The 13,674-nt window shown below is 50.8% G+C and overlaps 1 protein-coding gene across 1 annotated transcript in view; it reads left to right on the top strand.

Moving 5' to 3' along the window:
- The first annotated feature begins 827 nt into the window (after positions 1-827).
- PODXL (podocalyxin like) overlaps positions 828-13,674 on the top strand; it is a 31,455-nt gene continuing 18,608 nt past the window's right edge. Inside the window, exons 1-4 of the mRNA XM_077807180.1 lie at positions 828-831; positions 3,484-4,125; positions 6,460-6,722; positions 8,843-8,914. Of these exons, the coding sequence (XP_077663306.1) occupies positions 828-831; positions 3,484-4,125; positions 6,460-6,722; positions 8,843-8,914 (981 nt within the window). The remainder of the gene's footprint in view (positions 832-3,483; positions 4,126-6,459; positions 6,723-8,842; positions 8,915-13,674) is intronic.

Below are 13,674 nucleotides of genomic sequence, written 5' to 3'. Positions count from 1 at the left end.
AACATGAAGCTCAGAGAAGCAGGTTCTTCATTGCCCAGCCGCTCGGATGGTCATTCGCACCACCGCCAAGTACGATCAGTTCAGAACAGGAGCGTTTCACATCCACTTTGTGCTGCCATGAATGACTACACAAGACACGGGGCAACAGAGAATCAGGCTCAGTCATCAGCGAGGACTGAACTTGGCACTTTCAGCATTGCAACCAGAGACCCACCTCATTTGCTGTGAGGGGGTAACTCCTGTAGCTAGCATTCGGTAAGAGACTCTTATCCACGCTAGGACTTCCCTCGAGGAGACAAATGATCTCTCATGCACACTGACATGATCATGTTATGCTTTTATTCAGGGCACTTATTCCTCCCAGACTATTTAACCTCAAACTGCTGCGTGTGTATGAATTTTTAATTGCCTTTTCAAAGCCTCCCATGCCACATGCCTTTGCTTTCAGGATTTGGATTTGTCGCAACTATTGTTAAGCTGCCATGACGATTCCACCTCCAAGATACTGTCTTCCAACAAACCTGGGGACTAACGGGGTATCTCTTAGTTTTCCCTGGCATGCTACAAGAGATGGAAGTCCAGTTAATGAGGTGTTACTAACCTCACCCTGATGCTACCACCCCAAAATGTCCAGTCTGGCCTCCTTAGCAGTGTCTGTGAAACAGCAGCAGGAGGACTGTTTAACCTGTTAGCATAGGAGCAGTGAGATGCGTCCTCGCTGGCAGTCCATTAGTTGAACTGACGGTAATAGGAGCTTCCTTGCCCCTGCTGGGCATCAGGATAACTTTCTCCAATAGATGGATGGCAAAAAGTAAATTAGAGCAAACATGGGTATGGACACACTGGCTTCCTACCAGTGGCAAGGACTCAGCCACTGGTTGGTCTTTCTAGCCAAGGCTTAGCCTAAGCTGCACTTTGCTGGCAACATGAGTGTATTGAAAATACATCCCAGGACGTGGTGTGTGTCAACTGAGATGGGGAGAAGTGACGGGGTTGAGGACTTCCTCTCCCCTGGAAGCTTAAGGACCTGCATACCATTTAGGGCATCTGCTCCATTCCAGCCACCAAAAATTGCTCTTCAGAAGAATCTGCCTGAGGCCCAGAGATAAGTTGTCCTTGGACGGGGGGTGGGGCGGGTTGGGCAGATGCCAGGGCTGAGCTGAGGTCCATCAGAGGTTTAAAAAAAAAAAATCACCCCCACCTTCTGATGAATTTTGGGGGGAGGGGTGTTTAACAAGGGGCTTCCCAAGGCTCCTCACCATCCCATGACTGCATTACAGGGTTTGTGCTGAAACAATGGCCTTTTGTCAGGGTTGACGGTCCCACCTAACAGGTGCCTCTTATATAGATAGATCACTCCTGCCAGGGGCTCGCGGGTGGGCGGGAGATCTCGTTCTCCGCTCTCTCTCTGTTATGCCTTTTGATATCAGCTGCAACAAAGGGTGTGGCGGGTGGTGGTGGGGAATTCCATTGCTTACATTCCAGCCCGTGTCCCTCTTGAGACTGCTGTCCCTGTGCGAGGGAGCCTGGATACGTAGGATGGGCAGGAGGAGTGAGAACTGCAGCTCTCATCCATCCAGGAAAAGTCACAGGTTGCAGATTTTTGTGGCTGGGAATGAGTTAACGGAAGCTCCCCTCTGTGGAGGAACATGTGAGGGGGAGGAGGGTATGAAATGACTACAGCTGGAGGTGACATGGACACAGGCCGTTTGCGATCCAGGCGGACACCTGATTGGCTCTGGCAGGGTCAACAACCACAGCTTTGGGGGAAATCAGATCCCCAACATATTCTTATTATTTAATATGTATGGCGATACCTAGAGGCCCCCAGCGGAGATCAGGACCTCATTGTGCTTGGCACTTCACATACGCGTAATCTCCCAGCCCCAAAATGCTGACAAGACAGGACGGACAGAAAGCTGGGATGGTGAATAGAGGTGGCACAGGGAGGTGAAGTGACTTGCCCAAGGACACTCAGCAGGTGAGCTGGGAACTCAGCCCAGGCCCTAATCCGTGCAAGGATGAGAGTGAGCAGGACTGATGGCTTGGAGGGTGGCGATTGTACTGGTGGGGAGGCTTTTAGTGAGACCCAAGCCAGCAAAATACCCGGGTGTGAGCCTAGCGTAAAGCCAATTGACTAAGGGGGCTGTCAATCAAGTAGAGACCTAAGGCGGGGACTTCCTTTCTCTCCATATCAAACCCCTGGTCTTCCAGCTGGGGGAGAGTCTGTCAGGGTATGTCTGTGTTTAGCGTTGGGGGTGCGATTCCTAGCTAGCATGCTAAAAATACATTGTATCCGTGGCAGCGTGAGTAGGGCTAGCCACCCCCTATGTATTTGGCATGGCCAGCACCTTGCACCACCGCGGCTCCACTCCGCTTTCAGCATGCGTATGCCTACGTGAGCTGGGAATCACACCCCCAGCTTGAAAGTGTAGACGTACCCTACTCAGGCAGTTGGAAGCCTAGGTGCTGGAATGAGGGGTGCTGGGAGTCCTGCTGCACCCCCTGGCTTGACGTGGTTTCCATCATATACAGGGTTTACAGTTTGATTCAGTGGCTCTCAGCACCTCCCCTATACAAATTGTTCCAGCACCCCTGGTTGGCAGAGGAGAATGGCTACAGGAGACAGCTGCAGGAGCCATTGGTGAATGTATATTGTGCAAGGTATCCTGTCTGGTTTGGTGCTCGGTTTTTTTTGTTTTTTTTTTTTTTGTTAATTTAAATCAATTTTGGTGTTATTCTTTTGCCCACCCCTCTGAACTGGGTTTTTGTGGTTTTAAGCTGTCTCGCTGCTGCCCTCTGCCACAGATCCTCTCTGTAGACTCAGTCTTCAACTGGGTATTCTTGAAGATTGGGTTGGAGGTGACGTGGGAACAAAATGCAGAGGGGTGGCAAGAGGGAAAGAGCCTGCCTGGTATCAAGGGCAAGTCTCACATGCTCCTCCATTGGCTTGTTACGTGTTTTTTCATGTGCCTCAGTCTAGGTGGTAATATGAAAGGGCTCAACGCTTGTAAAATTCAACAGGCTCTTCAGTAAGAACTATTTACAGAGATGCTGTGTCTGCACCTAGCATTCCAGCCATGTGCACACAGACCGACTTCCTGGTGCCTCCTCCAAACTCTTCCCTCCTGCAATCTGTGCTCCTCCTTCCAAGTTCCATGCAATTTATGATACTTGTACCCATTAGACTGGTTTCTTCACTTCTTTTCCTTACCTCGTCCTCAGCCCTCCCCTCTGCCACGCTGCTTCTTAGGGCATTTTCTGAAAATCCCACACAGTGAGCTGGTCCTATAGGGGCTGCCAGGGAAGTGCTGAGCGAGTGTTCTCAGCAGTGGGCAGGGGCTGGTTCCCACACATTAGCTATTTACACACGTGTCAGCGCTGGACCTGGTGCATGGGAAGAGCAGGTGGAGGGGCGGGCTGGAGGGAAGGCAGGAAACCCTCCCTTTTTTTTGTAACCATTTGGCCCTTTGTGTTTTTTAGGAGCTGCAGCTGGACAAGAAGGCACGACTGCTGTTTCCACCACAAGTGCCCCGTCTGCCAATGCCACCTCCAAGGGCAGCCCACCCCCCACTGATGCTACAGGTGCCCCGACCCCCACTCACACCCTGACCCCCACCAAAGCTGACACCTCACCCTCCACCGGCATCCTGCCTACTGCCTCGACTTCTGCCAAGGCCCTGCCTGGTGCCAGCGCCCTGCCCCCGCCCACCTCTGGTACACCAGGTGGTGCCGACGCCCCATCCTCCGCTGATGCTGGAACCTCGCCGGGCACTGGCACCCCACCCCCCACCGGTGTCCCATCCCGCACTCATGCAAGCACTCTGCCCCCTGCTGACACCAACACCCCGCCTACTGAAGTTAGTGCTCCCTCTGAGGGCACAGCAGCAGTGGTCAGCACCACTGCCGGCTCTGCAGAACCCCTCACTGTCCGTGCCCTGACTGTCCCAGTTGTCCATGTCCTCACCTCCGCAGCCGTCCCCAGCTCCGTGGCCACCCCAGCTGCTCCCATGGCTGTTGCCCCGAGCCCTACCATCACTGCTTACATCCCCAGCTCCGGAGATGCCACTGATCCGGCCGCCGTGTCTCCATCGCAGAAGCTCCAAACACCAGAAACCGTTACAGGTATGAGCAGGACTGTGTGTAGGCTTTGGAGGCTGGGGGAATGCTGGCTGACTCCAGAACAGAAAATGGGTCATGGAGTCTTTCCAGGCTAGGTTAGGTCCTGGGTTCATGTCGAGTTCAGCTTGGCCATGGCTGCAGTCGCTGCCACCCAGCAGCCGTTCAGCGGCCTGCATGAGATCACCTGGTGTCTTGGAGTCCAATGGCCAGGGGTCCCTATCACAAAAGCCACCCTAGCAAGTGCCCCCCTTGTTGACAGCCTCAGCAAAAGAGGCTCAGGACCAAATGGAGCATAGAGGCCAAATTCCTCGCTTGTCCCTACCAGGGCCCCGTCTGTGCTTGTTTGAAAATGTAGCAAGTATGCCATGGAAACCAGCCTATGTATGACATGATGGAGAAGGGGGAGGCAGTGGAGGTATGCCAAGAAAGGGACAACATGGTCAACACAATGGACTAGGAAAACGATCGTTGAAGAAGCATTCTGGATACGAATGGGGCAAGGTTGTATTTTTCAAGGCCAGAATGAAGGACGTTGCTCTAATCAAGATGAGAGCCTGGATGAGAATTTTAGTTGTGTGGATGGATAGAAAAAGCTGCATCTTAGAGAGGTTATACAGAAAGAACATAAGAACAGCCATACTGGGTTAGACCAAAGGTCCATCTAGCCCAGTATCCTGTCTTCCGACAGTGGCCAATGCCAGGTGCTTCAGAGGGAATGAACAGAACAGGTCATCATCAAGTGATCCATCTCCTGTCGCCCATTCCCAGCTGCTGACAAACAGAGGCTAGGGACACCATCCCTGCCCATCCTGGCTAATAGCCATTGATGGACCTATCCTCCATGAACTTATGTAGTTCTTTTTTGAAGAATCGGCATGCCGTAGACATAGTCTGGATGTGAGGACCTAGACAGAGATCTGAATCAAAGATGATGCCCAGGTTACAGGCCTGTGATCAAGAGAGGAGGTTACGAGGAGATTTTCCTTTTTTTTTTGCAGGAGAGTTTAAGAGTTCTTTTAGCCATGCTGAGCTTAGGCTGAAAGCTAGACATCCACAGGGTGTCAGAGAGGCAGGCTGAGATTTGATTCTGAGTAGAAGGAGACAGGTCTGGAGTAGAGAGGTAGAGAGCATAGAGATGGTGGTTGAATTAGTGTTTACGGATGAAATTACCCAGGGATAAGGATAGAGGGAGAAGAGAAGAGGACCCAGGACAGAGCCTTGTGGATCCCTCATAGAAAGTCGGAGGGGGACACACTGAAGGAGTGATTAGAGAGAACCAGGAGAGGACAGAGTCATGAAAGCCAAGGGAGGACAAGATCTCAAGAAGAGCAGGACTGACTGTATCGAAGGCAGCTGACTGCTCCAGGAGGGTGAGGATGGAGCACTGACTGGTTCTGAGCTTTGGCTAAGAACAGGTCATTAGAGACTTTGTCAAGAGCGAGTTCAGTGGATTGCAAGGGGCAGAAGCCAGACTGGTGAGGGTCTGGGATGGAACGGAAGGAGAGGAACTCCAGACAGCAGCTGTGGACACTGCATTAAATGAGCTTCATGATGAAAGGGAGAAGGGAAATGGGGGGAGTAGTTGGAGCAGCAAGTGGGGACAGAGGTGGTGGGTTTTTTAAAAAAAAAATGGAGAGGCCAAAGCATGTTTGTGTTCTGAGGAGAAGGAGTCAGAGGAGAGAGGTTAAGGAGAAGCATAAGGGAGGGGATGAGCCTAGACATGAGGGAGATCAGGAAATAAGGTGGGAGGAGGCCACTGGGGCAAGTGAAGGGGTTAGGGGAGGAGAACAGATGAGAAACTGCTGCGTCTGTGACAGGGGAGAAGGAGGAGAGTTGTCGGAGAGGAGGTGAGCTGAGGGGACGGGGAAGGTCACGATTTTTGTCAGTTTTCTCTTGGAAGAAATCAGCGAGATCCTTCTATAAGGGGGATTTATGGGGGGCATTCAGCTGGCACCTTCCCCCCATCACAGCCCCTGGCAGATCTCCTCAGGGAGTGGCTTTAACTTGGCATAAAGCAGGGCAGCCTTCAGGCCCCAGAGTGGTGAGGTTTCATCTCAAGGGAATATAACAATCTACAGCAAGTTTTTACATATCAGTATTCTCTAACCTGCCCCCCCCCACCCCTTTTATTTTAATAAACACCACTAAGGAATTCCTAGACAAAAAACTTCAGGATACAGGTAGGGCTGCCAATAAATGTCATGTAAAGTTTAGGCAAAAGCTTCCTTTTGCAGTTCACCGTTCATTGCTCCTCGTGGCGCCTATCTGCTCTTCGCATTTTGGTCGGGCTTCACTATAACTGATCAACGTCTTGTTTGTTTGTGTTCTGATGTCTAGTAAGGGGCTCAGGTGCTACTGCGGACAAGGAACATACCCCCCAGAATGGACATCAGTCAGTGAAACCTGTGGCATCTACGGAAAGTACTACCAAACATGGGAAAGTTGCAGTTCCAACCACACGGCAGTCGGGTGTTACATCACAGCCACCGGCCTCAAGCTCTGGAACTGTGATCTCTATTACAGCCAGCACATCACTGAGCCGCCACACTCCAACTCCTGGCAGGGAATCCAAGCCCACTGACTCCCTGCCCAAAAGTCAGGTAACAAGGGCCTGGGTGTAGGTGGGCGTGCCCAAAGCCAGCAGAAGGACAGACTCAGTCCTCTTGGGCGGCCTAAGACTGTCAAGCCTTATGGCGCTGGAACATGCCAGGTTCAATATGTGTGATCAGGTCTCTCTCTGGTGGCTGGACCACAGAAAAGATACAAGCCCTACTACTGCTGCTGACAGCAAATAGAGACCCTCTTTCTGCTCAAGGAGCAGGGGCTTGTGTTTTATTCCCAAAACAGCGTATTCATTTGAAGTAGCACCCAATGTATGCATAGGTCAGGGGTTCCTTATGGCATGTGTCATTGCGTATGTGTCTCTGTTGTCGTCAGGGGGTGATCTCTTGCAAGGGAAGTCTCTACAAACACATGAGCCCGCAAGACAGGAATGGACAGACCCCCCCCGCAGTGTATAGATTTGGAGATGGGGCGAAGGAGGACTACTGTTGGGAAGCTGTTCAGGAAAGACATCTCGTTTGCGGGGTGGGATGGGGAGTATAATGGAGGGCGCGAGGCCTGGATTCCCAAAGGTCGTTAGGCTTTGTGACACCGAGTGACTCGGTGCCGAGAAAATCACAGGAGGTAGGTGCCCAGGCTCTCTATACAATGAATGGGGACAGACAGGTGCCTTACACTGTAATTCACAAAAGCCAGCATGCAAGGCACGGAGCCGCCTAAGCTGGCCAATGGGAGATGCCAAGCCGGGGAGGGGGGAGGGCGCTAAGCCCTGCCCCTGCGTTGGAGCTAAGTCTGGGCTGCAGGGAGGTGCCTAGCTCCACTTGTGAGTCCCAGCTGTGGGGTTAGCCATCTACGGTTTTTGCAAGAAGCCAAGCAGCAGAGGGAAAGGTCCTACCTCCCTCACTACTCAGCCCAGTGGTTGGAGCACTCCCCTGGGATGTGGGAGACTCCCCCCCCCCCCCCGCCCCAATTCAAGTCCCCGCTCTGCCTGAGTGGGAGAATGGGGGGGGGTGTCTTCTGCATCCCAGGTGAGTGCCACTGACTACTAGGCTACCAGATACACTGATGTAGGGCTTCCTCAATCTCTCCTGTTGCAGCTGTTATGTGGGAGCTCTTCTTTTTCTTCCCCTCCCTCCACTGAACTCACCTGATGGGCCCAGTCTGGTAGACGCTCTCTGAGCACACCTCTCGGATTGGCCCCACAGATGACGTAGACGGCCAAACGCCTGTCTTCCCCCGGTTTGTGAATTGCTCTGGAGTTTAAGTGGGAGATAGGGGCCCAGGTACCTAGAGTGAGGCATCAGTGCCGAGGCCCAGAGGCAGGAACATAGGCATGGCGGCAATTTTTAAGGCAAACACAGGTGCTGAGGGAGTTTTGGCATCTCCTGGGTTCAGCGGCAGTTTTGAGGGTTGCCGTGGAGCCAAAACTGGGACTTAGGTTTCTAAATCTGGGGTTTAGGCACCCAGGTACTTTTGTGAATCCAGCCCTGACTGACTTGGAGAGGAATTAGATTGTTATGGCTTTGGACAGAGGCCATATCTGGTCATTTTGTTTGCTCTAGAAATTGGGCATGCTATAAACAACAACAGAAATTAGATGATGAGGCTAGGACGTGAGCTGCATCAGGCACAGGAGAGGGGGCCGTGATAACAGGAAGCAGGGAGAGGGAAACGTTTTGGGGGTTTGTTTTCACAGTGGGTGGGCATGCATCATGGCTGACTCCTATAAATCACGTGACGGAGTGTCGGACTCGAACCACTTATTGGCAGGAACACGCTGGTGAGACCCAGATCTCTCCACCTGACCCCTTGCTCTAGGTCCTAAGCCCGTTTTGGCACATATGCTAGCAAATACAGGTCAGACGACAGTTTCCTGGTTAGAAGTGCCCAGACTGTTCAGGACACTTACCTATAAAGGGTTGGGAGATGGGCCCCGTAGACCTGCCAGGCCTTTGCCATCTCTGCCCCTTGATTCATATTCATGGCTTCTAAGGCCAGAAGGGACCATTAGGTCATCTAGTCTGACCTGCCTAACACAGGCTATAGAACTGATTGAAGTGTTCTTCACCCCTGTGTCTCTGATCAGTCTGCTGCATCAACGACCAGCTGTCCTTCCACCATGCAGAAATGACTTGGGTTGTTTTTTTTTTTTTTTCAGTTCATTTGTGAGAACCAGAACTTGTCCAGCGACTCAGCAATCATTCTAACCCTGAACCAGCCTATACACTGTGTGAGTACCCGCCTTTACACACAACACCCCGTTGTCCTTGGCTACAACAGCAACTTCCCTGCAGCTTTTAACCCCAGGGATCTCAAAGCGCTTGACAAGCTGTAGGCACAGGAATGATTTCACCAGCTACTGAAATGCAATCACTTCTGGGGTGGAAAATGGCAACTGTTTAACAGTACACAGCAATACTTCCCAATAAGGCAAGAGACCGTATCCAGTTGAAACTGGTGCAGGAGTTAAAGATAGGCAGACTATAATCAGCAGAGTAGGAAGATGGTCAGAAAACAAGCATTAACCAACCCAAGTTGGTTGGGGAAAGTGCAGATGGAGCTTTAAAGACCAGGGTGAAATCCTGCCTCTGTTAAAGTCTGTTGGAGTTTTGCCATTAACTTGATTGGGTCCAGAATTTCATCCCAGAAGTGGTCAGGACCTTGGATTTATATCTCATCTACGAGATGATACTTCCAGGGGCGCACTGCCCTCCGATAGCATGCTGGGGAGCTCGCTCAATATTGAGTGAACAGTGGCCCCCCCTGAGTCACCAGCACCATTCAGCGCAGCAGCTAGGTGGTTTGTTGGTTGGTTTTTGAAGATCTCCCATCCAAGTACTAGCACAGACAGACCTTGCTTATTTTATGAGACCTAGCAACGTCACGGCAGAAGGTAGCATGACTGCTCGTCTTACAGCAAATGACCTGCAATCTGGGACTCACTATATTAAGGTCCAAAAAGCCCTGTTAGACCAAGGGGCCAGGCACAGTGTTACAGTCCTGTATCTTGCAGACAGTTAGAACTAGGCCCACATGCCTTACAGCTCTGGAAAACTGGGGTTCCAGCAGGAAATGAGATTCATTTCTGGCCATGGCAGGTTGTGAGGGTGGACCAGTAAACCACACTATTCAGATTACCTTCTCGCTCCCTCTCCCTCCACTTCAGTTCTGACATGATTTTAACAGCTAATTTCTGAGAAAACCCTAGAGGGAGAGAGAAAAGTCCCTATTCTCTTCTTGCTTGCACTGGGGAAGATCAGGAGCAACTCCACTAAAGTGAGTGGAGTTACCAGCTGTAAAACTGGTTTAGGTTGAAAGGAGAACCCGGCACTTACCTTTTCTACCAAAAGTACTCGGACTCTTTCTTAATGTGTCCCACATCACAGCTCAGGGACCCCTCACTTGTCATTCACTGTCACATAACATCCTACTGGCTACCACAGCAGTTGCTTATCTGGGAAAGTATTTAGTTTATTTCTCGCTGTCTGTAATATGATGTAGCACCCTGGAAATGAGGAGGAGGAGCCAGCATCATGCGACCAGCCAACTTGCCACAGAACACTAGCGGCTGCTTCAGATTTGGAGCCCAGTTCAGATTCGGAGTTGCTCTCGGACAGTATAAAGCTCTAGTTTCTGGCGCCGGTGGTTCTCATGATAGTAGAAATACCGAGTCAGAGGGGGTCAGGACTTCTGGGTCCTTTTCGTGGCTCTCCCTGCGTGGCCTCAGAGCAGTCAGTTAAACTTCCTGTTACCTGTAAAATGGAATAATCCTAACTTCACTGGAATGCAGGGAGATGCAATTCCCGAATGTCTGTAAAATACATTGAGATCCTCTGATGAAAGAGTCTGTTGTGCAGAACACATCGTTATTCATACAGATCATGGCAGTTCTGAAGCTGCCAGGACCAGGAAGCAGACCTTCCCCCTTCTGTTTGTCAGCCTGTTAATCCCTGTCTGTCACTCGTGTGTGTGTGTGGGGGGAGGGGGGGGAGTGCTTGGTTTGAGAGGTGAAGATGTTCCGGCTGGGTCCAGCTTGAACCCCTGGCTCTGGGGATGGACGTTAGGGATGGACTCGGAAGTAGTTTTGAAAGTACAGTCAATCCCCTTTCCTACCGTGCAGGCTTAAAAAACATACATAAACGAGAGCCTGAAAATGGCAGGGACTCTGTGAGTGGCAGCCCTGCACATTTCTGAGCTGCAGGGCCTCTGAGCCGCTTCTGGCCTCTCAAGCAATACAATAGCTTGATGGCTGGCCAGTGGGCCCCTTGAAAGCACTCTTGTGGGGTTGGTGCAAGCTTGCACCTAACTCACAGCCTGAGAGGCAACATCTGAGATGGGAAATGACTCGCTGCTGCCACCACCTGGTCATCAGTCACCCCGTCTCTTTCTTGCCACTACTGGGGGGAAACTAGCTCCTTAAATGGATACTATCAGACTAAAAACCCCATCTGGGTCTTTATCTGTGTTGCTAATAACACCCTCTGATGATTTAATTGCTTAGGGTTCCAAAAAGCATTCGGCATTATCATGGATAATATGGATAAAGCATCCATAGTTAAACGGGATTTAAAATAACAATACATGTCTGGAAGGGATAAACTCTCATGCTTCAGGCCATAAGCCAGCCTCTCACTGCGGAGATCAGGAGGAAACTTCTCTGGGTAGGTTAGTCCAGAACTGCCCACTTTAGTGTTTCTTGCACCTTCCTCTGAAACAACTCGTATTGGCCACTGCCAGAGACAGTATCCTGGATTGGATGGACCTCAGGGCTGATCCAGTCTGGCTCTTCCTACCTTCCTCTTTACTTTTCCCCACTGGTATATTTCACTTGGACTGGAGGATGAAGATATACTGGCCTGTTTCGCTGGTGTTTCTAGTTAGTTTCACTTCCATGTTGTCAGTCAGTAGCACTAGACAGGTTTGCAAACTGCAGGGGGCTGTTTAACATAGTTTGCCAGACTGAATCAGAACCAAGGTCCATCTGCTTCAGTATCCTGTCTGACGCTGGCCAGATCCATGTGCTGCAGTGGAAGCTGTAAGAACTCTGCTGTAGGCAGATGTGGGATAATCTGTTCCCCACGTTAGGTCCCATCCCAATCTCTGTTAAATCTCTAAATCTTTAAATCCAGACCAAAAATAACCTCTAGTTTTCAACCACCCTGTGTACATATTCATTCATGAAAATGTTTCTCCTGTATTTTATTTACAAACTCTAAAATTTGCACCTAAACTGGCTGTCACTTTTTTTAATCTTGTTTGTCTAACACGCTGGCTGTAGCCAGGGATTCTCTTCTCCCTGCAGCAGACCCTAGCGACTGTAAGAACTTGTTGCTTCGTACAGCTCAAGGAGTAAGTTCCTCCTTTAGCCTAAGTGGCAGGGTTGGTGCTTTGGTGCTGACAGTCCCAGGGCTTGATCCCTGCTGAGACCCTGTGGTGTCTGTCTGTATATACATCTTTGTTACAAAATCACACCCTAGATAGGGACGTGAACTCCCATCCACCTCAGATGTTCAGAAGAGGGGTGTGTGCAGAGAATGGACACTAGCTTAGTGTGTGTGAGCGTGACTGTAGCAGCCTGCTACTCACAGCTAAAGGAGTTTAGCGGCAGGGACTTGGACTTAGTCCTCTCCTGATGATGGTGTCTGTCTCTACACAGCCAACCTCCCCAACCCTCCCCTCTGGCTCATTTCCGGGTAGTCGGCATGTGAACATCATAGGTTAGCTTCGTCCACATCTCCTGTGTGCTTATGGGACCTGCACTTTCGCGCTGTCTGGCAGGCTCATCAGGAAGTCTGCAACTCCAATTTCTTAGAAATGTTAATACGATGTGCTAATTAAATATTTAAGCAGCTGCAGTAAGATCTTGATTATGCATCCCACAAGCATTCGAAGGTGCTTGCCTCACCAGCTCCTGGAACGCCTCCCGCTCCGCTGCCTTTAACGCCCTATGGTGGGAACTCCTGAAAATCAGAGCGATTTGTATGTCTCCCAAGCTAAGCAGATAACTGAGAACCTGCAGCATCTGCTTCCCCCTTCTGAGGATCTGATAAACAAGTTTCTAGCCAAACCTTGACAGTCAGGTGAAAGAATCTCGTGCACTTCGTAACACAAGGGAAAGCGGCAAACCAAGAGCTACCAAAGAGGACTGTTTCGTTCCATAATTGATTCAAATGTGTATTACAGGCCCCAACCCAAATTGGGGTTCCAGTGTGCTGTGCGGTGTACATACACATAGTGAGAGACAGGCCCTGCTCAAAAGAGTCTGTGATTTAACTAGACAGCCCAGACAAAGCGTGGAAGAGGAAAACAGTATCACACAAAGGTGCAGACCCAGATCCTTAATGGTAGCGAGAAGAATTTTTACAGGGGAAGCCCCTTGCTCAGTATAATGTCTGGAGCTGGGCTGGTTTCCCTAGGCAGGGCCTCTCAGAAACACCATATCATTCATCTCATTGATTTGATTTGTTGTTTAAAGGGCCCGTGACAACTTGTTTCCCTCACCCCCCGAAAAGGAAAGGAATAGGGCTGGGAGAACAGGTCTTTGCTTCCTGGAGATCTGTGGATCGTCGCAGCCTGGCAGCTTCACCCCCACAGCGGCTGACATGGGAAAGCAGGCCTCCGACTGGGGCAGGCGCACGCCAAGCTTGCTATGCTATAAGCCCTGTCTTGAAGCCCGGATTTTCCCACGTCAGCCACGCTCAGTGCTGAACTGAGTTACTTCACTGAGCTGGAGAGTGGCAGAGGGGGGAAATCTCTGTTCTCTCTCCCTGTCCATCTGTTTAGGGCGGTTTGTTGATTCAAGTGCTGTTACCTCATTTGGGGATGTTAGTTTAAGATTCCAGCCAGTGTGGGAACCAGATTAGATCAGCCCGTCAGGCCCTGTCAACTCCAGCCAAAGAATGTAAAATACTCCGAGGGGCAGGGAGGCATTGGAGCAGATGGAAAACACGGGGGACGGGCAGGTTCAGAAGACTGGGGATGAGGAACAGA

The sequence above is a fragment of the Eretmochelys imbricata genome, chromosome 1, assembly GCF_965152235.1.
Source record: "Eretmochelys imbricata isolate rEreImb1 chromosome 1, rEreImb1.hap1, whole genome shotgun sequence".
Lineage (NCBI taxonomy): Eukaryota > Metazoa > Chordata > Testudines > Cheloniidae > Eretmochelys > Eretmochelys imbricata.
Note: the sequence above shows the minus strand (reverse complement) of the source record. Positions and strands in the feature narration are given on the sequence as shown.